The sequence below is a fragment of the Ictalurus punctatus genome, chromosome 24 (genome assembly GCF_001660625.3).
Source record: "Ictalurus punctatus breed USDA103 chromosome 24, Coco_2.0, whole genome shotgun sequence".
NCBI lineage: Eukaryota > Metazoa > Chordata > Actinopteri > Siluriformes > Ictaluridae > Ictalurus > Ictalurus punctatus.
The window spans coordinates 15198696-15223190 of NC_030439.2; the positions used below are offsets into that span (position 1 = coordinate 15198696).

Sequence of the window (24495 nt, forward strand, 5' to 3'; positions counted from 1 at the left end):
ACAAAAGCCAAGATCAATGTGAACTGTCTGAGCCTGCCATCCATTCTATACCTGGCCTCACTCAGCTAATGGATGGTGACTCACACATAGAAACTTGTGCACACAAAGTCTGTACCATGGCTACTGTTAAACTGTTAAAAGAGACTGGTTGATACACTGAATTGCACGTTCATTAATTACTACAGTAGATTGGTTTTTCCTAATAAACTGGTAATCCAGTGTATACTGAAAGGAGACTCAGCCATGGAACTTGTAATAGTTGTATCTGATACTGATATCTGATTGGCTATTCGTATCTCTGTGTATATACATATACCAGTTTCTGGTGCAATATGAAACTTATGAACACTGAGTGTTTCAAAGCAAAACATAGTCAGTAGATTGAGTAAAGAATAAAACATGGCTGTGCTGTTATAGGGAAAAAAACAATGAACGATGTTTTATCCTCCTATGCCACAGCAATTTACTGGCAATTACTATTTATTTATTAATGAATGACAAGTTGTGCTTTTTAATCATTTATAGTTAGATTTAATATTGTGGAAAGTCCACAAGATGCATGAATATTTCATATTATCACAGCACCTTGATATAAGAGTTTTATTTGAAGGAGTTACTGTCAAGTAAACAAGATATCCTCACGTTTATGCCAGCAGGTTCTGGGAAAGGTCTGTGGGTGGTCATCAGAATGTTCAGTCAAGTGGTTTCTTCAGAGTGGTGACTTCACTAAAAGTCACAAACAGATACACTCTATTGACGTGTCTCTATCTTACCAAAGAAGACCCAGCCTCCCCACCTCAGAGACTTTCACATTTAGTAATCAGACAGACAGTGTGGATGCTATGCTAACAGAGTGAGTCAGCTCAGTCTTAGTGTTAAACGGTGTCAGGCTCTGTCAAAGCAAAGTAAAAAAAAAAAAAAAAAAAGCCTGTCTGTTTCTCCTACACTGTATAGTTAAGGTGGGTGCTATGTTCAGGTTCTCAGTAAACAAACATTGCTAATGGCAGGATAGACTGGTTCTTTTATTTACCTCCAGCTAGACTTGCAATCCAGACTGTCTTCTTGGCCAGCCTAGCCAAGAACTGTCCAGTGTATTTTCTCAGAAAAGAGCCATACAACTGATTTAGCAAATGGCCACCACAGACCGTTGTTCTTAAAATCCGTAAGATATAGTATAGTTTAATGCATGGCCTAAAGAATAATACTATGTAGCTGAAGGGGTGGAGCCAGCAAAGTTTTATGCAGTATAAAATTTGACTGATTGGTCATTTCTGCATAAAACATAATTTTTAAACCTTAATGTCCTACAAAAATCAGGGACATGTACATTGTGTACTCACAGAATAGTAGATTTAAGATGCAGCTATTTTTTATTTATTTATTTATTTATTTATTTATTTATTTATTTATAGACCTTTTAGAAATTTTGATTCATAGAAATTCATCACAAAACCATTAGGCTACCTTTAGATTAGTAACAGCAAACCAGACAGCTGAATCAGTTCTGACTTGCTTTAATAATTACAAATGGCTCATTGTAACAACTACAGTGATCTTCACATCACATTCTCACACAGACTTCAGAGAAATAAAACAACAAAGAACAACAATGATCAATGATATTGGTGGATTCAGTATTATAAGTGCTAGGTCTTCAGGTACTTTGTGATTTCTGCTTTCTCAGTATCATGACAAGCTGTTTTTTTTTGTCTTATTATCTCCAAGAGAGAGAAAAAACCCCTATCTGTGAAAATTAATATCAGCTGGGTTAGTAATCTGATGGTCTATAAAAAGGTTTTTCGTTACCAAGTTGTCACACAAGCAACATCTCATGGTGGGTAAAAGCAAAGAGCTCTCTCAAGACCTTAGCAACATTATTGTTGCAAAAACATATTGATGGAAACGGATACAGACATATTGCAAAACTGCTGAATCTTCCAGTAAGCACCATTGGGGCCATTATCCGCAAGTGGAAGCAACATCACTCCGTCATCAACCGGTCTCACACCGAAGCTCCTCAGAAGATTTCTGACCAGGGAGTCAGAAGAATAATCGGAAGAGTAGCCCAAGAGCCAAGGATTACTCAGAAAGAGCTCCAGAAACACTTGGAGGCAGCAAGTACCATCATCACAGAGAAAACAATAGGTAATGCACTCCACTGCCCACGCTCACCCTCAAGAATCCATTACTAAAGAAAAGGCACATTGAAGCTCATTTAAAGTTTACTACAACTCATTTGGACAAGTCTATAAGCAAAATTGAGAACAAACTGTAACTTTTTGGGTGTCATACTACACACCATGTTTTTAGAAGAAATGGCACTGCACCAACAGTGAAGTTTGGAGGTGGAAGCATCATGGTGTGGGGCTGTTTTTCATCGCATGGTACTGGCAGACTTCATATAATTGAAGGAACGATGAATGGAGCCCTTTACCGGGAGATTCTTGAGAAGAATCTGCTGCTGTCCACCAGGATGATGAAGATGAGACGTGGGTGGACCTTCCAGCAGGACAACGATCCAAATCATACAGCAAAGAAAACTCTCAATTGGTTTCAGAGAGAAAAAAAATCAAGGTGTTTGAATGGCCCAGTCAATCACCTGACTTGAATCCAATTGAACAAGATTCAAAGACAATATGTTTAGAAGAACGGGCCAAAATCACACCTGAATACTGCGGCCCATTAATTTCTTCATACAGGAAGCTTCTTGAAGCTGTCATTACAAACAAACGCTTCTCCACTAAGTATTAAATAAATTTCAGTTAGCGTGTTCAATAATTTTTCCTGTGTCATTCCTATTTATTACACATAACTTTATTTATGGACTTTAATGTGTAGATTTATTTAGTCAATACCAACTCCTGGTGAAAATTTCATGTGAATAACCTCATGGGAAATATATTTACTGAAAAAAATGTTGACACGTTCCATACTTATTTCCGCCACTGTATGTAGGCTACCTTATTTATTATTGTTCCTATATTCTAAAATGTTATACCCTTCCATAGTTGGTTGAATTCTACTATGTAGAATATGCATTATATTCATAAACAATAGGTTTTAAATGGTTTTCAATAGTGGAAAGTTAAAGTAGTTAAGCAGCTGGGCAACCAGTGAAAGCTCCAACGAGTCCAGATGTAAAAGCACTCCTTCTTCATGAGGGAGTTTCTTTGTGTCTGCTTTTCTCTGTTTTTCCCTTTGCTAGGAATCCCCACTGATCCGTAATATACCCACCCACCTACGCGTACATGCGTGCACGCGCACGCACACACACACACACACACGAACACACACAAGTTTTCTCCCAATCAATGGAAAAAGACTGCAGGCTACTTTAGAAGTCAGCCTTGGCTGAAGTCAAACAAAGTCAACAAATGTGTGTGCCAAATATTTTAAAAGCTATTCAACATCATCACTGATGGCCATTTAGGAATGCCAACTTAGAGAGATGAAGAGTAAAGTAAACGCTAATCTCTCGGCTGGGTCTTATCGTAACCATCAGCCTTGCTGGATAAAAAGAGAGCTAAAGGACGGCCTGAGATCTGATTGCACTTTGATTTCTAAGTGCATAGAAGCAGACACACACACATACACACACACACACACACACACACATACTGTAAAGACCGTTGCTGATGTTATCTCCAACATACATGATGTCTGTCGAATGCGCTGTGAGCTGCACTGTACACAAGCCACATTGGCTTATGGAAGCCCATTCAAGTGTCCATTTCCACCAATTTATTTGAATTCTTTACTTATTTATTTTTCTCAACCCAAACACTGTGTGACAGCAGTAGCTGCACTTCACACTGATTTTTATTTGATTAAAAATCACAGAGAAAAAAGGGATCAGTGTTATATTTGTAGCCATTTACTGTATAAACTATATTCAAATCTGACCGCATTTTACTCAATTTGGACCCTTCTCGGACTATACACTAAAACAACATCTGATGTATTTATTTTCAATAATCAGCAGCACAAAACATTAAATGATTATTAATTCATCTCAGTGCTCAAAGCTGTGTAAACATCACAAGTCAGGTTTACATGTGCTCATTCCAACTCTCCTCTTCACTGACAAACATGGCTAACATTTACAGTAAAAGCATGTCTCTGTTTTTCTCTTTTTGGTTATCCTTTTTTTATTTATTTATTTTTTTTAAAAATCATTACTCAAAACCCTTGTAGAGATATATTTGCTGTTTGTGCAGCTGGTATCCTGCTGGATGTCAATTTGTCTGCTTAGAACTGTGAGGGAAAGATATGGAGGGAGGTAGTCAGATTCCCTAAGTATGAGTCAGATTGTAGGAGATCCCTCTTCACTCAGCTTTAATCAGAATTTTTCTCTTTGCTGTGGCTTGTCCAGTGATGCACACTCGCATTTATCTTCCTTCTATCATTACATTCAGCAGATGTGACCAGCTAATCCATTTTACCTCAGAATACCATGTTTATTTACGCTAATAGCATTAGTCACAGCTATTTTCACCCTTAAACACACACACAAAGACACACACACACACACACACACACACACACACAGAGGTTTTATTTACATATAAGAATTCTGCACTATGCTAAGGTTAACAAGCTTACAAGTTAGCTCTGATAGTGATCTCACTGAGTGTTTGGAATTAGCCCTGTTTGCTAAAACACTAGCTAAAGTTGGTGTGCTGTTTAATTAAATCCACCAACTAGGTTCATTAGCATGCTAGCATTGAGATATCACTAACAGAGAGAACTAGGCTTGTTAACATTAGTGTATTTTGCTAAACTGTTATGCGTAAATAAATCCAGTATTTCATTTATTATTAATATTTTTTGCTAAGCAATATAGAAAGCCATACAAATAAAAATAAGACTAGTGAGGATGTCGTAAATAGTTGAAAATAGCTAGGCCTGTTTGCTAACAAGCTGGCTAATATTAGGGTTATTGTATCGTGTAATTAAATGCAGTAGCCGGGTTGTTCAGCAAAGCTAGCTATAATTTGGCTAACGTTTGTTGGCAAGCATTGTGTTAACTGATGTCTTGATGTAAAACAAAACAAAACAAAACAAAAACCAACAACAACCACAACAAAAAAGGTATGTTAGCAAGTTTGCTAAAATATTTAGCTAACTATTGTATTTTGTCATTAAAACCAATAGCAAGCTAACAAAACGTTTGCTAGCAAGCTAACAATACATAACTTTTAAATGTACACATTAAAGATATCTAGAGCTCCTCTCAAACTGGAGAACCTTTTAGAGTTTTAGATGAAACTTTCTTTTTATTTGTAAGTGTATATCTTATTTAAAATAAATAAATAAATAAATAATAATAATAAAAAAAAGACACAGGGGGAACCTTTAGAAGTTTTATGTGAAATAAAAAATGGAGGGTTTCTATTTTATGACAGGTCCTAAGTAGACCCCCTTCAGCTACTATGTTGCCACCTAACACAGATGTTGGTACAAGCAAAAGCAGAAATATTCCATGCTGGACTTGAGAAGAGAGAGAGAGAGAGAGAGAGAGAGAGAGAGAGAGAGAGAGAGAGAGAGAGAGAGAAAGATGGTGCCACGCCTGATCATGTTAGATTGGCAACAACAAGTTTCCATGTGAGAATTCCCCAAAAATCCACAACAAGTGCCAGACACAGGGAAGCCCTCTGCACAAACAAGAAACACACACCTCATCCAGTCAGTGAGAAAACAAATATACCACAAATAAGCTGCTGGTGAGACTGTATCCCATCAAAATGCTAACAACATACAGTTTGAACTATCATGTACAAAGACAGACTATCATGTACTAAGACAGACTCCAAAGCCAAAAACAAAATTTAAAATTCCAGTCTTTTCCCTGCATCAAATGCAAATTCATCACTGACTGACAGTGATGTTTTGAGTACAAAATTGGATTCTTTTGTGTGTGTGTGTGTGTGTGTGTGTGTGTGTGTGTGTGTGTGTGTTTTAAAGTTTGTCTTGGAACCCAAGGCTAATGTTACTAACAAACAAGAGAGGATTATAGCTAACAGCAGTGCTGGCTCATATAAAGGGCTGGCTCGTCTCCCTCTCATTCCAGGAGAAAAAAAATACGTTTCTAGCATGGACATTGCCTTATTTGCTGTTAATAATTGTCGTTTTTATAATATATAATAGTTTTTATTTATTTATTTTTACTTTTCATTTTTTTGATCCAACATAACCCCTCTAAAACCAGCAGGCACAAGTAAAAATAAATAGAATGGTCAGAAGTAGAGGCTCGGGCTGATTTCTTTCTAGCCTAGACTGTCCAATGTCAGGTGTCAAGTTGAATATTTCATTGTAGTTGTTTTTTTAAAGCCTGCTTTTGAAATACAATTGCAGTTGTAATAAACATACAAGTGGATTACTTTCTCAATCACTCATTTAAACATGCGCTTGCTGCATCTTGATCAGCCATAATATTAAAACCACAGACAGGTGAAGTGAATAACCTGCCAAGGGGTGGGATATATTAAGCAGCAAGTGTTCTTGAAGTTGATGTCTGGGAAGCAGGAAAACTGAGCAAGCGTAGGCAAGGATCTGAGTGACTTTGACCAGGGCCAAATTGTGATGGCTAGACGACTGGGTCAGAGCGTCTCCAAAATGGCAGGTCTTGTGGGGTGTTCCTGATATGCAGTGGTTAGTACCTACCAAAAGTGGTCCAAGGAAGAATAACCGGTGAACCGATGATAGGGTCATGGGCTGCCATGGCTCATTGCTGCTCGTGGGGCGCAAAGGCTAGCCCATCTGGTCTGATCCCACAGAGGAGCTACAGTAGCACAAACTGCTGAAAATGTTAATGCTGGCTATGATAGAAAACTATCAGAACACACAGTGCATCGTAGCTTGCTGCGTATGGGGCTGCGTAGTAGAATGCCCATGCTGACCCCGTCCACCGCAAAAAGTGCCTACAATGGGCACGTGAGCCTCAGACGTGGACCATGGAGCAATGGAAGAAGGTGGCTTGATCTGAAAAACATTTTCTTTTACATCATGTGGATGGCTGGGTGGGTGTGCATCATTTACCTTGGGAAGAGATGGCACCAGGATGGACTATAGGAAGGCCGGCAGAGGCAGTATGATGCTCTGGGCAATGTTCTTCTGGGAAACCTTGGGTCCTGTCATCCATGTGGATGTTACTTTGACACATACCACCTACCAAATATGCTTGTAATGGCAGTGGCTTCTTTCAGCAGGATAATGTGTCCTGCCACACTGCAAAAATTGTTCAGGAACGGTTTGAGGAACATGACAAAGAGTTCAAGGTGTTGACTTCGTTTCCAAATTCCCCAGATCTCAAGCTGTGGAGCATCTGTGGGATGTGCTGGACAAACAAGTCTGATTCATGGAGGCCCCACCTCGCAACTTACAGGACTTAAATGATCTGCTGCTAACATCTTGGTGCCAGATACTACAGCACACCTTCAGAGGTCGTGTGGAGTTCATGCTTTGATGGGTCAGAGCTGTTTTGGTGGCTGTTTATTCAGCTAGTATCTTGTCAGTGTGTTCCTGTGTGTATGTGGCTCAACCATAATGATTGTGTGGATGAGGCTCAAACATAATGATTTCATAATAGTAAGGCAAGTTGCTGATTCAGTTCAGTCACTGGGCTATGAGTTGTGCAAACTCTAGGCTAAATCAGCACACACGGGTGGTTCAGTATCTCAGCTCTTGCATATGTGGCTTCTGGCAGTGTGTAACACACAGTTATCTATAAAAATGGACAAAACTATGTCACGGAGTTGAATCACTTTCTTTCTCAGCACACAGTTTGACATCACTCCACTACTTTATTTGATAAAAAATGGAATAAATTTGTTGGATTGTTTACTATTTGAAGTGAGTATAGGAAGAAATTGCCCTTGTTGTCAAAAACAACGTCTGTGTTTAAAAAAAAAATGCATCTCTGTGGCCTAGCGTGTCTCTCTTCACAGCTTAAACAATAGAGAGACTTCCTCCAGCCTTGTACTCCAGGCTGTAGGAAATCCAGCATGTTTACATGACTCAACCGAGTCCTTTCCTGTCCCTCCTGCTCTTTTTTTCACCAACTCATCAAGGAAATTACTGTTTGTAAACCTCAGGTATCAACAGCCAGGGGCTACCGCTGCTATTTTCTGTATGGAAAAAGATGGGGGAAAAAAGATTGGCAGGAATAAATGGGAGAGAGAGAGAGAGAGACGGAGAGAAAAAAAAAATCAAAACAAACGCCCAGGCACTAGGGACAGTAGAGACTGCCACATTCTGTGTTTGCGCTTCATTCCAGGCCTGTGCAGGCAATGGAAACTTCTGGAAATGTAAATCTGTTGGGTTAAAAATACAGCACATTAATGTGCTCCACATGTGGCTCGCTGGCAGAGAGAAGCATATTTTGACGACAGAGAAGGGAATGAGGGAGAGGGGGAAGCAGGGAGGTAATGGTCTGAGGGGTTTTCTTCTTCAAGGGGTGTGACAGAGCGTGCAGACAAACACTGGTGTGTGAATACACACTTACATCTAAAAAATAGCATGATACTATAAAAGTCAGTTTTAACCCCGTGTCCTGGTGCTAAATACACAGATTTTTGGGGGGACAAATTTAATGTCTTGTATACAACCAAGCAATGTTTGTCGTTTCTTCATCTTTGAAAAGACGTATTAAAAACTTTAATTCTGAACAAAATCTAGATGTCTCATTAACTCGTGCCTTTATGTCTTTTTAACATCTTTTTGTGTGCAAGGGGGAAAAAATTATTCAGTAAACAGTACAGTAAATCTTCTATATATGATATGATATTTACATGTACTGAGGTTTACGCAAACAAACAAATAAATAAATCAAAAAGTAAACATGTTTTTAAAGGTAAAAAAAACATTTTGAAGCATTGGCTGTATAATGTTCTATGTAACAATTCTGCTATTTTAACATATTGAGCTATAAATAATTCCATAATATTTAGATATTTATCTTTAATTATGTCAGAGCAGACACAACTTTTTAACTTTAGACTTATGTGTGTCTTTTTGCAGTATTTTGGTATCAAATTTCTCAGTGATATTTATAATATTAAATACTTTTTTGGGGGAAAAAGTCATTTAAAAGTCACCTTTAGACCAACGTGTTTGTTTGCTTGCTTATTTATGTATTTATTTATTTAGTAACTGTCTACATGTTTCTTTCTAGTTTTGATTAGACAGTGCGTCATAATTTGTAGTTATTTGAATTCATTAAGTTGGGTTGTATTTTTTGCTATGATACACATGATATATTACTGTATAAAAAAAGTGTATTGTGACATAATTTATCATTATAACAATATAATATCATCATATTGCCCACCTCAACTACCTGTATTTATTTACACAAATTCTCACTCTCACTTATATATCTACATAATCCGGATAGATTATAATGGCTAAACCCATCATAACACACACAGGTTACTCCTGGATGACCTTTAAGTAGCCTAGAGCCTCGCTGGTTCTCAGTGTATTCATTCAATGGTTTAAAGAAAACATTATGACCGTTATGATCGGTTTCCTACCTTGTCCTTTCTCCACAAACACCACTTTGGAGTCAAGTTGGAAGTTATGGCCACTGATAAGCATCCTCTCTCCCCCTGTGGCAGAACAGCTGTCCACACTCTGTCTGTCCACCAGAGGCAGCTCCTGTGCAGAACGCTGAGCTAACACCACACACACACACACACACACACACACACACACACACACACACACACACACACACACACACACACACACACACACACACACACAAAAATGTTGAAAAAAGAAATACCAAGTGATGGAAAAATTGGTCAATAATGTACAGGGGTGTCTCCTACAGCATGTTCCCAAAATGTATTAAATGCATCTTTAATTTGAGGGAAATTCCATTTAATTAATTGAAAAATTCAGTTAATCAGGAAAACAATAACAATAATGAGCCATATAGTACTCTTGCAATGACACAATGCAACAGAACGATCTGCTGAATCTTTAAAATTAATGATGCAAAAGTTGGCAACATGCAAACTCATCATAAACTAATCCTGTACAAATAAAACGCTTAACCTCTGAAAGAGGCTGCAAATGAATCCTGGCATGCTGTCACTTTGCTGTTTCATATTGCTGCTGTTTTCAGTAAGTATCTGGCCACACACCAGAACCCCCTCCTATTTTATGAGCCGTGCTCATTGTGAATTGATCCTTCTCATTTACCTCACAGTATATCACAACTTCTGACAAAACAGCAGAGCCAGAACCTGAACCAGAACATTTTTAAAATAAAAATCCTTGATAAGCTTTCTTTTTAATGGTCTTGAAAGTCACACACAATTGCTAAAGAAATAAGGAGGCCAAAAATAATATCTGCCAAATATATCTATATGGCTAGTTACAGTAATAATGTTGTATCTTCTATCATATATAGTATGTCTATTATGCAGTCAGGGGAGATACTGCATCTACAGTGCTATATCCAGTATCCAGGGACAGCTAATATACTATAAATGAGCTAGCACGACTAAGCCTACTTTGTCTTTCAAAAAAGTTAGATTATTGTCATCCACATTGCCTTATATGCTGTTAACAAATAGCTTGTAACAAACAACACCAATTGTAACAAAAATACACAGAATGAGGCTGGAGCTGATTTTTTTCTAGCCCAGACTACATATTCAGACATGAACACAGTGGATTACTAATCCATTTTCTGAATGTCTTAAGAGAAATTAGGAGTAGAAATACATTGTCCATTCAAAGTACAAATTACACAATAGGAGAAGGTTTTGTGCACTTTTTTGGTTTGAACAAAAGCACTGGCTTAATCATTTTGTTTATCATTTGGAAGGGACATAAAAAAAAAATAGGAAGTAAGAATGGCGATGTCAAAACACCACTGTGTTTCAGTTTGCCTGTGTGTATGTGGATTCATTTTAGACCTACACCTCTAATGAGATCCTGTGCCATAAGGCTCACTCTAAACTTATGGCTCCTGGTCCTAAAAAATTCTAAACTTATGGTTCCTGGTCCTAAAAACCTCTAAACTTATGGTCGCCTGTCCTTTTCTGTAATTGTGTACTTTGATTGGAAAACATGTCTTTAGTCTATCTTTAGTTTCTCCTCTAAAGGTATTTGAGGGGGGAAAAGGCTGATAGAGTAAATAATTAAACCTGCGACTATATTTCTCAGCATCTCAATCCCTGCTGATGATGTGTTACGGATGTGTCAGTGACATGGGCTGAAATACATCAGTCCAAATGGAGATCACATCTATGGGGCATTTCACTCTGTGTAATCACTTGACATGATTGTCACCGAGAGTCTGCATTAGTCTACACTCGGGGCTAGAATGAAATCGGCCCCACCCTCGCTTCTTGCTAGTTCTTACCGTGCTGTGTATTTGATTCCACAAAATTCCAAAAATAATCCACTTTTGTTAACATTTGTTAAGGGCAAATAATCTGATATATAGGTCAAGCGTAAAAAATTACAATATACGGATTTTTATTTTTCCATCTTCGAAAGAGCCTAACCCATTTATACATGCTGTCCCTGGGTATAACAATTAGACATGTGCACAGCATTCTATATTGACTCACAGCATTCGATGGGGTTGGATGCGACCTGCAGGGACACAGTCCTGCCATTGGGTTGGTTAATATGGACGCGGAACACCATCCTGACTCGTGTGTTCTTCCTCCCGATATCCGTCTCACCTTTCCGCAGCTCAATGTCAGAGTTTCTCAGCTTTAGAATCCCAGCACAGTCGATTCTTTAATAAAGAGAGAAGACAACTTTCACAGGTGTAAATAAATCAAATGAAGCACACATGCACTGTGGTATGGCAACACTGTATATATACTATGTATAATATATGTATGCACAGGCAGTTTATTGGACATGCCAATCTATTAACCAATAAACTGTAAACTTACTCTGTTATTATTTTAGATCAATAAACAGTTTTATTTCATACTTTGCAAAATCAAAGCTAAATATACAATACGCTGTTGTGCTTTTCGGTTGGCTTTACGGCCAAAACGCCGCTTTTCACAGCACTCAAGAGCATTTATTACAGACTCCATCCTCAACTTCTAATTTTCATAAATACACTATGATTATTAATTTTCCAATTTGTTTTTTGACTCTCAAACATACAGTACAAAAGCTTTTGTCAGTTTTGCTTTCAGTGAATGCAAAGCTCATCCTAAGTAAATTTTGGTAAGATACAGCGAATAATAAAAAGGACATTTTTAATCAAAATAACACAATTAAAATGTCTAGAGAAATTTTCAGCACTACTGTAAAGGAATCTAGTACACCAGTTTTTTTTCTGTACACATTTTCATGAAAGTTAGCTGGAAAAAGCCTGAAAAGAACCCTGACGTGGCCTACAATCATTACCACAACATGTAAAGTGGTTCCAAATGGCAAGAATCAAAGACAGCTTTCCCCCAGTCTACACTAAATGCCCTCCAAAAATCATGAAATACAAGACATCATTCAAATATAATACATATAACAACCATTATATTACTCAAGGCGTAGGAACTATGTGATTTTTTAAATAATTTTTTTGCCTTTTGCAAACACTTTAGAAGTACGTTGGCTGATACACAAGACACTGGAAGGTCTTCCAACAAGGCTGAAAATGGATACGAGGAGGTTTGGGTTTTATATAAGCTGAGTTAAGTAATCCATCCATTAAATAACGAGAGAAAAAGTGCTGAGCTGGGCGGCTGCTACTGCAACACTCACACAGCAGACCCCAGTGCCCTGTTAGAGGCTCCCCACACATCCTGAGGCCTCGTGTAACACGAGCTGTGCGGCTCCTGGGAGGGAAACCTACTGTGCTGCGGCTCAACAAAACACAAAGCGCCTCACACACACACACACACACACACACACACACACACACACACACACAGCGAGCATCCTGTACCAGGAGCTGAGAAGGTGTCATAAAACTAGGAATGGCTTTAAATGAGATGTACTTCTTTCTGTAAATATAAAAAACCTTGGATAGTAATAAAACTAGACCAAGAATTACGCATGTGGTCTTTTTTAATACTGTTCTTAATCACATGAATTTACAGCCTTTCTTATGCCATCTATTATCACCATAATAAAAGAAGCACACACACACACGCGTGCACACACACGCGTGCACACACACGCGTGCACACACACGCGTGCGCACACATGCGTGCACACGCACACACACACACACACACACACACACACACACACACACACACACACACACACACACACACACACACAAATGCACTCACATGGCCCTCATGTTGCTCTCAGGCAGGAGTGGAATCTCTAGCACTTTGGTGTTGGCCTGCATGATCTCGTGGCTGGGTGTGGACACGGTCTTGCCTGTGATGCGGTGGACCTGGTAGAAAGCATGTGGCCGCAGGAGACGGTCGTCTGCCGTCCCGATGAACAGCTGCAGAGTCAGAGGCTCGCTCTCCATGTAGCCGTGAAGCTGAAAGATATGACCCACTCATTTACAGATACAGTATACTCTTTTATAAGTATTAAACTATTACTATAAAACCCAGGCCATGTCTTACAACTTAAACTGCTACACAAATGACATTTTCTGTCAGTCTACTGGAAATCAACATGGTCATGCTCTATGATTATCCCATAACACTGTCAATCTGTGATCTAAATATAAAACACTATTCAAGTACAAGTTCTTGGCAAGTTCCAGCTGCATAAAAAAGTGACTGGCACAGAGAGTTCTCAAGGGAGGGGAAGAGCTAGAGGTTGTGAAGGTTGTATATTTATTCAAGTGCATATGTTAAGCCTGGCATTTCAGTTTAAACAGGCAGAGGCAGGAGCAAAGGACGGAGGGAGAGAAAGAGAGAATGAAAAAGAGCCTCCCCACCCTTCATTACATTATCACCTACTGTAGGAATGCCAAGATTGTAGGTTCATGACTCGGAGGACAGAGTACCTTGTCCACACCTCCATGCACTGTGGTCGGCTCTCAGCCTCACACACTCTGAGATACGCTCTCACTATCTCTGTGTAACAGGCAGAAGGGATATGCTATATAGAGAGATCAGACATGTGTTCCCCAGTAACTTGTTAAAAGAGGTATGTAAGGCACTGGGAAAATGTATAGATATCTATCTGTACCAAGGAAATCCTCTATAAAATAAATAAATGAATAAGTAATAATAATAAAAAAATTTTTAAAAACCTTATAGGAAGAATTATTTTGAAGTAAATTGGAAATTTAGGTTGAGAACCGATTTTAGTTTGAGTAAGGACTAATTTGGCTTGATGAGAAAATTATTGTTAGCTGGCAGCCTACTTATAGGAATACTTAAATTTTTTTTTTTCTATAACATTTGTAGCATATATGTAACTGCTAAAGACAATGATGACAAAAATTTCAGCACATTTCCCTGTAAGGATAAACAAACAGAAAACTCAGAAATCATTTAAAGAGCGTTATAAGGGCAGTTGAATTCTGTCAATAGTATTTGAAGTTAAAGTTGTAGTTAAAATGATAACTTTTAGACTCTAACAAAACAGACATGAGTGAATATCTTACTAAAGCAAAGTTTTATACAATTTAAAGATGTAGTAGCCTTTTTTTTTATTTCTTACTTACAAAAGAACTAGAAAATATGTAGAACATAATACAAAAATAATGGTTTAAGCCATGGTATCAGCACATGTGTATTAAGTCTCTGAGAAAACCTATTTGGAAAAAAAGACTTCTGAACCGGAATGCTTGTTTGTGTTTGGTTTGGCCTCCTGTCAGTCATTTTTATAGACGCTACGTCTTTATGGGCCCCTGTAGATCATACAGGTGGAGCTTTAACATGAACATGGGTGGAAACAGGGGGGTGGGCTCAAGGGGGAATAAAAAAAACATTTAAATGTTGAACTTAACTGTTCATTTTACCTAATTCACCTTTAATTGCACTGTTCGTAAAGTTTATATAGTCACACCACTGCTTTAATCACTAATATGTGTGGTTCACATGATGGGTGGAATTTTGACATTTTCTACTATATATATAGTCCTGAAAACAACAAACTGAAACTTAAATATGTTTCTCTTTTGCACATATCTAAACCACAAATAAATTTTTAGGAGAAAATTGAATTTAAATGTTCCATTCCAACTGCAGTGCAAGAGCATTATGGATATTTTGATAGACAGTATCTGACTGCAAAAAAAAAGAAAAAAAAAGTGATGTTTAGTTATGGCACATACCAACAACTTGACCAAAGCATAAGATTCACTGTGTGAGGCAGTCATGATTAGCTAGCAAGTTTTTAGATGTTTTTAGACAGACTAGGTCTGTTAAACTGGCTCATTCATCAACAAGACTTGCAGGAAGATAAAGAATCAGAAAATTGCAAATTTTGGTCAAAAACTTTGGCTGCCAGAATTAATCCACAGGACGTTTCCCAGACTGCCACACATATTCCTCCCTTTGAAGAAGTAGTCCCATTATACAGATTAAAAACTTAATTTAGAAATACGGTTCACTGAAGAATTTAAAAGTGTATTACAAAAATTTGTTTTCACATACTGACCATCCCAGCAGCTCACCATGAATTTCATTATACTGTATGTTTTGAGTCATTTTTATTATTAATGTATTTTCTGTTCTCTTTGTAGTACAGGAAAACTAGTGAAAGTTCTTGCCTGTAGTAATCGGATATACCCTACAGATGCAGTACATTGAGACTAGTTTATAATTCTCGTCTAATGTCGTCATATTTTCACCTTTATTTTGTTGTGTTTCTTCATCAAAACTGCTCTAAGGATTTCACCATTCTTTCCAGTTATGACAGAGCCAATCAAATGGATTTCCTGAGTGAGTTAAGAGCAAGCACTGAAGCTCATAATTGTGGTTGGACAGAGAAAGTTCAGCCGCGTACGTATACCATCCATTTGATGAATCTTGTGGTAAGACGTAAGCTGTGGGCTAAAAAAAAATCCCTTGAATAAGAAACTGAGGAAAGAGAGAGCTCTAGGATGAATGGTGAGCCTTAGAGAAAAGCTTACGTGGGAGGTGCCATCAAGGCCAATTGAAGAGTGTGCACAGCAGAGTGCGCTCTCTAATCTGGAGGTTTACGGGACGGGACAGCCTTGTGTGAGGCTCCCTTGAGAACCCCTCTATCCCCACACAGACACACACACACACACACTCCTCTTCAGCAGCCAGGGGCCAGGAGCCAGAAACGTGTGTGGTTCAGACTGGCCGCCTCCACTGCACGCTGGCCCCCATGATGTCAGCGCTGCACTGGGAACTTTACTAAACAAAAGGCAGCCTGTGCGCTGGGCCGGAAACTGCGGCAAACGTGAAAAAACATAGGGGACAAGTGAGAGAAAAAGGCATGCTGGGTTCTTCACAGGAGAGAAGCCCAACGGCATGTGTTTGGCATCATTAGCACCTCATGAAGCTGAACTGAACTATTCAATCAGCACAGATGTGAATTGGAGTAGAGCATTTAAGCAGATGTGGGCCAGAGCCAAGCGTCATTTCTTCTCTGTGTCGCATGACTAGCTAGGTAAAGTGATCCATGGGCTCAGGTTATGAGAGCATTAAACGTGTATGATCATTCCACAGTTACTGACTGGTAGTTACATTTGCTTCTGACCACTATGACTTATGCTCATTCATGATATTTGTCCAAGCAGTAGATTTAGAGGAGACGGGTGAGTCACAAATGTCTGTTGCGGAACTGACTGGCCTGTGCTGTCGTCAAGACTTTGTGGTCTTGTGTAATATCTGAAGTATTTCACCTAATCCTCAGGGAATTAGCATTGCGTTATTGCTAAACCATACAACCAGCTTCTGAACAACCACTGCTGATTTGGAACAGAGCTGCCAAGACAATCATCTGCCTGTCAAGTCTGTCTTTTATTTCAAATAATTAGTCCATAAAACAAGTAATTAAAATATAAGACTAATAAGAACCAGAGACCAATGGCAAAATTCAGACTGACCAAACATTGATTTCTACTCATTAGAGCATAATAGCAAAAGGATGTTGCCGGTCTGATTAGTTTACAAGACGACCTTCTTTTGTACAGGAGTCTATCTGGAAACCAGCCAAGTGGGATTAAAGGATACTTCCAATGCTACTATAGTGAAGCACTGCTACCACTGCGTGCTACAAAGAGGAAGAAGACGAAACCATAGATGGAAGCCAGCATTCAGAAAGAGATGTATATAGATAAATACCTGAACAACTGGATGTCCTCCAGCAAGTGCCTTCACGGCTCCTCTGCTTCCCTCTGTTTCATAGTGAGCACGATGGTGAGATTTAGGCTGAACCTCGATCTGCAGGCTGTATGGGCCAGAACTGGAGGGCAGCTGCCAGTCAAGAGCTGGCAAGGATGGGCTAGATAAAATAGAGTGACAACAGGAAAGTCTTGGTCTAGCAAACTGTTGTTGATCGAATAAAAACAATAAAATATATTGTGTATTCAAACAGTTGTCCTGTTGGCTTAGTCTTAAAGAATCAGTTGATGCAGAACATTTGCATTTTACCTGATATAGGGCTTTGGTTTAGACCAATATGGATGATGTGGTACATCCAGAAAGCTAGTGTAGCCCTCCTTCTTAAATGCTAGGCGTGATGTGGAGTAGTCCTCATGACAGAGCTCTGCAGAGCCTGTCTCTTCACCTCCAGGCTCAATCTTGAGGCTTACAGAAGCACTATGCTCCATGCTGGTTTTCCTGGTCTTGAGTGGAATCCCCTCTCCAATATCAGTCATTCCATCTGTGCTGAGGGCATTAATGGCTGCCACAATGGCAGAGTTGGTGTACTGGTTGGTGTTTGACAGCCATGTGTCTTCAGTCATGCTGAGGCGAGGTGAGGTTTGTGGAGACAGCCCTGGTGACTGGTTAGGTGAATATGGATGATACTTGTGAGAGGCGTTGCCACTAAAGCTGTACTTCCGTTTCCCAACACAAGGGGAGTTGGAGCGAGAGCCACGAGGTGCCGTCCAGCTTTCATCAGTCACACTGGTGCGGGGAGATCCTGTAGGTGATTGGCGGGGTGAGGTGCCCAGGGTTCCAGACAGCAATGAAGAGGAACCTTTGGGTGAGACACATGGTGACTGCCATGGGGAGTTCTGTGGTGAGTTGTCATAATTGCATGAGTAGCCTGACTCATACGATGAAGCCTCTGAGTGACAGCTACGTGATGAAACGCTACTAGCTGGGCTCAAGCAGCTGGGGTCGCGGTAACCTTCACCACTAGGCAATGTTAAAGTCACAACGGAGTTGACACGCTTAGCTACAGGTGCATTGTTCTCTTCCACCTCATCCTCAGGGAACTGACCATAAGCTGTGATCTCGATGCGTGGGCTTTCAAGAGCAGGGGCTCCATTGGGGCCAGATGACTGGTAGTATCCCATTGAGCCCATGTCTTCACTGGGGGAGAATGAGGACGGTTGGCTGATAGAAACAGAGATGGAGGGACTGGTCTGAAGGTTGTGGTACTGGGTGGGAAGGCAAGGGCTACTCAGTTGAAGGGATAGGCTGATGTTTGGTGTGTAGCTGTATGCATCTGCAGAGAGAAATGTATGGTAATTCATTATCTTTTCATATGGCAGGTCTAAAACCATGAACTCCTTTGAATAAAAAAACCAAAACATTTTTTTATTTAAACTCATCTAAAAGGAAATAAGACGACTGAAACCAAAAATACCCAGCCAAAAATAACTGTATTAAAAATACGTCATCAAACATAAAAACAGATGGAAAACCAATCCATTCCCTCAGCCAGTCAGTCTAAACACAAGATCAGTTAGTGTAATATAAGGTATGGTATATGGTCCCGACAACACAGAGCAAAACTTTTGGTTGATTTTACTGAAACCACAAACCAGCAGGGACAAAGTAATAGAAGAAAAAAAGTCAGTAACTGACTCAAGTCACAGACTACACTATTAACACTGAGTTAACAGTTTATAGGTTACCTAAAATCTTATTCTAAATATGTATAATATACCTATTGAATTGGCAGTTTATAAACTAGTAAATCTTGCATCTAAAGTGAAAAAGTGTTTGATGGAATTGTACATGGCAATTTCACAGAGGCCCTAATTGTCACAAGGAATTGTCACATGGATGAAAGGTTCATGCTAACTCTGCTGTCAATGACCTTTAAAAAAAAATACAGCTAACATTTGCTGAGACATCAAAACTGGCATCTAGCATCATTTAGGACTCTTTCGTCTATCCCCTATGGGGATACTCTTCAAATCTATATGTCGAACCATACAGTTTTCTATTTCAGAAAACGTTCCAAGTACACCTTTTGAAAGCCAATAACCCTTAACTGTACAAAGAACCTATAAGGAACCTTGTTTTCTAAGGGTGTAGATAGAGAGGGTTCCTCAAGGTATCTAGACTAAAAACAGCATACCCTATGCTAAGTATACAGGGTTTTCAGTTTGTCCTCCCAATGCAAACCTGGAGGTTTATATGTAGAAATCTACAATAGAGGGTTCTAAAAGGTTCCAAGTGGAATTCTTTTACAGTGCCCTCCACTAATATTGGCACCCTTGGCCTTTATTGTTTAACCTTTTGATCTTTTTTAATAAAATTCACAAAATACTCTGCTTTCATGGATATCAAACAATTACAAACAAAATAAATATAAGTGTGCAACAATTATTGGCACCTTTTTAGTCAATACTCTGTGCTACCTCCCTTTACCAAGATACAGCTCTGAGTGTTCTCCTATAATGCCTGATGAGGTTGGAGAATACACGGCATGGGATCTGAGACAGTTCCTCCTAACAGAATGTCTCCAGATGCTTAAAATTTCAAGGGCCATGCTGGTGGACTCTCCTCTTCAGTTCATCCCACAGTTAGGGGACTGGGATAGCCATGGCAGGACCTTGATTTTGTGGTCAGTAAACCATTTTTGTGTTGATTTTGTGTATGTTTTGGATCATTGTCCTGCTGGAAGATCCAACCACGGCCCATTTTAAGCTTTCTGGCAGAGGCAGTCAGGTTTTCATTTAATATCTGTTGATATTTGATAGAGTCCATGATACCATGTATCCTAACAAAACGCCCAGGTCCTCTGGCAGAAAAACAGCCCCAAAATATTAAAGAGCCACCACCATATTTAACCGTGAGCATGAGGTACTTTTCCACATGGCTAACTCTGTGTACGCCAAAACCACCTCTGGTGTTTATTGTCAAAAAGCCCTGTTTTAGTTTCATCTGACCATAGAACCCGATCCCATTTGAAGTTCCAGTAGTGTCTGGCAAACTGAAGATGCTTGAGTTTTTTTTCGGTTGAGAGTAGAAGCTTGTTCCTTGAAACCCTTCCAAACAACTTGTGCTGCTGTAGGTGACTTCAGATTGTAGTTTTGGAGACTTTCTGACCCCAAGACACAACTAACATCTGCAATTCTCCAGCTGTGATCCTTGGAGATGTTTTGGCCACTCAAACCATCCTCTTCACAGTGCGCTGAGATAATATAGACAATGTCTAATTCCCGGTTGATTCATAACATTTCCATTTGACTGGAATGTCTTAATTATTGCCCTGATGGTGGAAATGGGCATTTCCAATGCTTGTGCTATTTTCTTATAGCCACTTGCCATTTTGTGAAGCTCAACAACCTTTTGCTGCACATCACAGCGATACTTCTTGGTCTTACCCATTGTTATGAATGACTAGGGGGATTTATATATATATATATATATCAATGGGAATATACTTGAAATATATTTTTCTCATATGAATTCATATGGGCACCAATAATATTTAACAAAGAATTTTTTTTTTTTTTTGATAAACCTGTGTTGTGTTTGCAATTGTTTGATATCCATGAGAGCAGAGTATTTTTTGTAAATTTTTTAAACAAAAGAGCAAAAGGTTAAACAATAAAGACAATTTTTCACAGCCTTCCTTGCTCATATTTACCAAGTGTGCCAATATTAGTTGAGGGCACTGTAAAGCTGGAATGGTTAATCACTCAATTAACCATTGAGAAACTCTTTTCCCCCCCTAAATATGTGGAACACCTCTTTTCCAGACGGTGTGCAGACAGGACAGCTTTAGTCTGTAAGAAATTATGCGCGAGCCTCACAAGGAAATTAGGAACAGTCTCTTGTGAAAGCCAGTGCCACGCAGACCCTGAAACCACACGCTCCACTAAATGAAGTCAAACAGAGCAACAAGCCCTGTCTGAATCACTGAAAATAGGAGGACTGGGTTATTACAGCAAAAGACTAACACACACTGCACTGACTAACAAAGTGTATATGATAAATGGTTGCCTTTGACTGAGATAAACATGAATCACAGTGTCATGTAAACTACTCTCTGTCATGAGGCAATAGGTGCTGCTCAAACACAGAGCTCAAAACTGTATAACGGTCTGCTTGTGAAGCAGGAGCCACGCCCACCCAAACTCAGCTTCAGACTCCTTCAGCAAACTTAATCAAAGACAACGAACAAAGACATCAAAGAAAAATACAATTTTACTGCGCACGGGAGGGGTGGTGGGGTGGGGGGATGGGGGTCCAATATTTTACCTTAATATTTAAGATGGTTAGAATTATGAAAGCACATTCTATCCAACATGCATTAGTTAAAAATAATTGTAAAGAATTATAATAAATAAATAAAGGAATAAATAAGGTTATTATATAGCCAACCATAATGATGGTATACTACCTTCATCTGCTGATTTCATGCTGCCGACCTCTTTGGTGAAAGTTAACCGTCCAAGTAATGTAAATCTCCAAAAACTTGGGTGAAAAAAAAAGGTCAGTTCTGTCCAATTCTGTCATACAAAACGCAGTCACGGAAAAGTGCGCATCATTTATAAAGGCGCTTGCTCAAAATCCAAAATGTAGATATGTGCCTTAGTAAACTATTTTTTTTTTTTTTTTTTTTTTTGTTAGAAATCCTGTTGCGTCGTTTTAATGCAGGAGTTGTAAATGAAGTGCCGGGCTGCTCGGGGTCTTCGTGACGCACTAGCTCACGCGGTGAGGTCTCCGCTGCTTTACAAAGCCGGGAAATACCTCCGTTCAGTAACGCCCCCTGTCTGACGTCACGCATCTCAGACGGCCTGCGTGAGGGATTCTCTCCAGTGTTGCCAGTGCCACGTTTTTCCCTCTAAATCGAGTAGGTTTGTAACGGATTTGAGGTTTCGTCCAATAAGTAAGCTGAGTGTTTTGAAGAAGCTGAAGAAATGCATATTAATTTAGATTCCACTTTGATTGTATGATTTGTATAAAATGGTCTACAAGTTGTAAAAACAGAAACAACTACTGGATGGAAAGGAAATGAATATTCCATCCATCCATCCATCCATCCATCCATTTTCTGTGCCGTTTATCCGACACAAGGTCCCGGAGTGTGTGGAGCCTATCCCAGGGGACTCGAGTCACAAGGGCCACCCTGGACAGGGTGCCAACCCATCGCAGGGCACAATCGCGCACGCACACGCACACACACACACACACACACACACCACACACACACACACACACACACACACACACACACACATTCACACACTATGAACAATTTAGAGATGCTAATCAGTCTACAATGCAAGTCTTTGGACTAGGGAAGGAGGCCGGAGTACTCAGAGGAAACCCCCAAAGCTAATAATAAAAATAGGCATGTGGAAGGATGTAGGTGTGTGGATGGTAGAGACGTAAGCCTCAAGCTTTCACACAATGTGATGTGGTTTCTATTGTACAATACTACTGTGTCTGATTATGATTTCAATTCATGTTCACAAGGCGACGATTCGATACTTGACAAAAAACTGAATCTGCTACTATAATATTTCAATACATAAGGCAAAGATTCAATATTTGATGATAGAACTGGTCCAGGGTGTCCCCTGCCTCATGCCCCAAGTCCCCTGGGATAGACTCCAGGCTCCTTATGACCCTGTGTTGGATAAGTGGTACAGAAAATGGATGGATTTTATAATTGATAAAAACTGACTTATGATTGTTGCCTATTAAGTCAATGCATTGGTCCAAATCGTCTGATTATTACACCCCTATAGTGGATGGACATGTGGAGAGATGAGGTACAGGGAAGGTACAGTTTAGTATGTATTTAAGAAACATTCCCAGCCCAGATCTCTATTAGACACACCTACCCCATAGGTGTGTCTATTAAATAGTTAGTTAATAAATAGTTAATTTATTTGTATTTAATTTGTGTTAATCATCCACTATCCAGCATCATTAGTGTCAGCTTATTACCACAGAAATTCTGTTGCTTGGATATTTTTTGGCTTGTGGACTGTTTCTTGTCCCTCTAGTGACACTAAAACCTACAGCAACCCTGCTGTGTCTGATACAGTCGTACCACTGCACTATTCATTGGTGCATGGAGAATGCTTCACCATCTATATATAAGGACAACAGTAGTCCTATGATGGTCCAATTCCACTGAAAGATTGGGGTAAACGTAAATAATTGTACACTCTTAGTAAGAAAAAATGTTCTTCCAGGCAACACGTTCGCCTCACACTTCCAGGGTCGGGGGTTCGATTCCCACCATGGCCCTGTGTGTGCGGAGGTTGCATGTTCTCCCCGTGCTGCGGGGGTTTCCTCTGGGTACTCCAGTTTCCTCCTCCAGGCCAAAGACATGCATGGTAGGCTGATTGGCATGTCCGTAGTGTATGAATGGGTGTGTGAATGTGTATGTGATTGTGCCCTGCGATGGGCTGGCACCCTGTCCAGGGTGTACCCCGCCTCATGCCCGATGCTCCCTGGGATAGGCTCCAGGTTTCCCCGTGACCCTGAAAAAGGAGTAAGCGGTAGAAGATGGATGGATGGAAGCATTTATGTAAGTGTTTTTAAATATGCTTTACTGTATTAATAATTTTGACTTGACTAGTTAAGGGTTCTTAACTTCCTCAGAGGGTTCTACTTGGGACTGTTTATGACAGGAAAACACTCTGTTGTAGGATTCAACATACAATCTTTAAGGCTTTCCCCAGAGTCAAAGCAACCTCTGTAAACTTTCTGTGTACATAGAAAAATCATGTGTCTGTTCACATTATTCTAGTGGTTTGACTCGGTGGATCGGGAGCCTATCCTAGGATCACTGGACATGATTACACCCTGGATGAGACACCAGACCATCGAAGGGCTATATGATGCATGTACCTGGGAAAAACCCCTAAAAAACAACAACAACAACAATAAAAAAAACCCAATAGAAACCCTCATCGAATTGTAATGGTTTTAATTGGGGATTGTATTAGTTTTAATGGAAACTGTAATGGTCCATATGGGCCTCTACTGGTCATTTGTTGCCTTGTATTGGTGGCATGTTATGTCTAGTGGATACCATTTAAAAAAAAAACTACGTCCTACTACGTAACGGAAACCATTTGGTAATGGCTGTAATGGTTAGCAGCTGATGTTTTGTAATGGTATTTGTAGTGGAAACCATTAGAATTTCTGTGATGGTTTCTATTGTTTTTTTTGTTTTTTT

The 24495-nt window shown here is 39.5% G+C and overlaps 1 protein-coding gene across 2 annotated transcripts in view; it reads right to left on the reverse strand.

Moving 5' to 3' along the window:
• nfatc1 (nuclear factor of activated T cells 1) overlaps nucleotides 1–22052 on the reverse strand; it is a 45819-nt gene extending 23767 nt beyond the window's left edge. Inside the window, exons 1-6 of one of the 2 annotated variants that reach the window (XM_017455309.3) lie at nucleotides 21697–22052; nucleotides 17538–18561; nucleotides 17229–17388; nucleotides 13287–13489; nucleotides 11592–11764; nucleotides 9534–9674 (exon numbers count right to left, since the gene is read on the reverse strand). In XM_017455309.3, the coding sequence (XP_017310798.1) occupies nucleotides 9534–9674; nucleotides 11592–11764; nucleotides 13287–13489; nucleotides 17229–17388; nucleotides 17538–18561; nucleotides 21697–21715 (1720 nt within the window). In that variant the 5' untranslated portion in view covers nucleotides 21716–22052. The remainder of the gene's footprint in view (nucleotides 1–9533; nucleotides 9675–11591; nucleotides 11765–13286; nucleotides 13490–17228; nucleotides 17389–17537; nucleotides 18562–21696) is intronic. The other variant, XM_017455308.3, reaches the window with a different exon arrangement.
• Between the last annotated feature and the right edge of the window lie 2443 nt (nucleotides 22053–24495).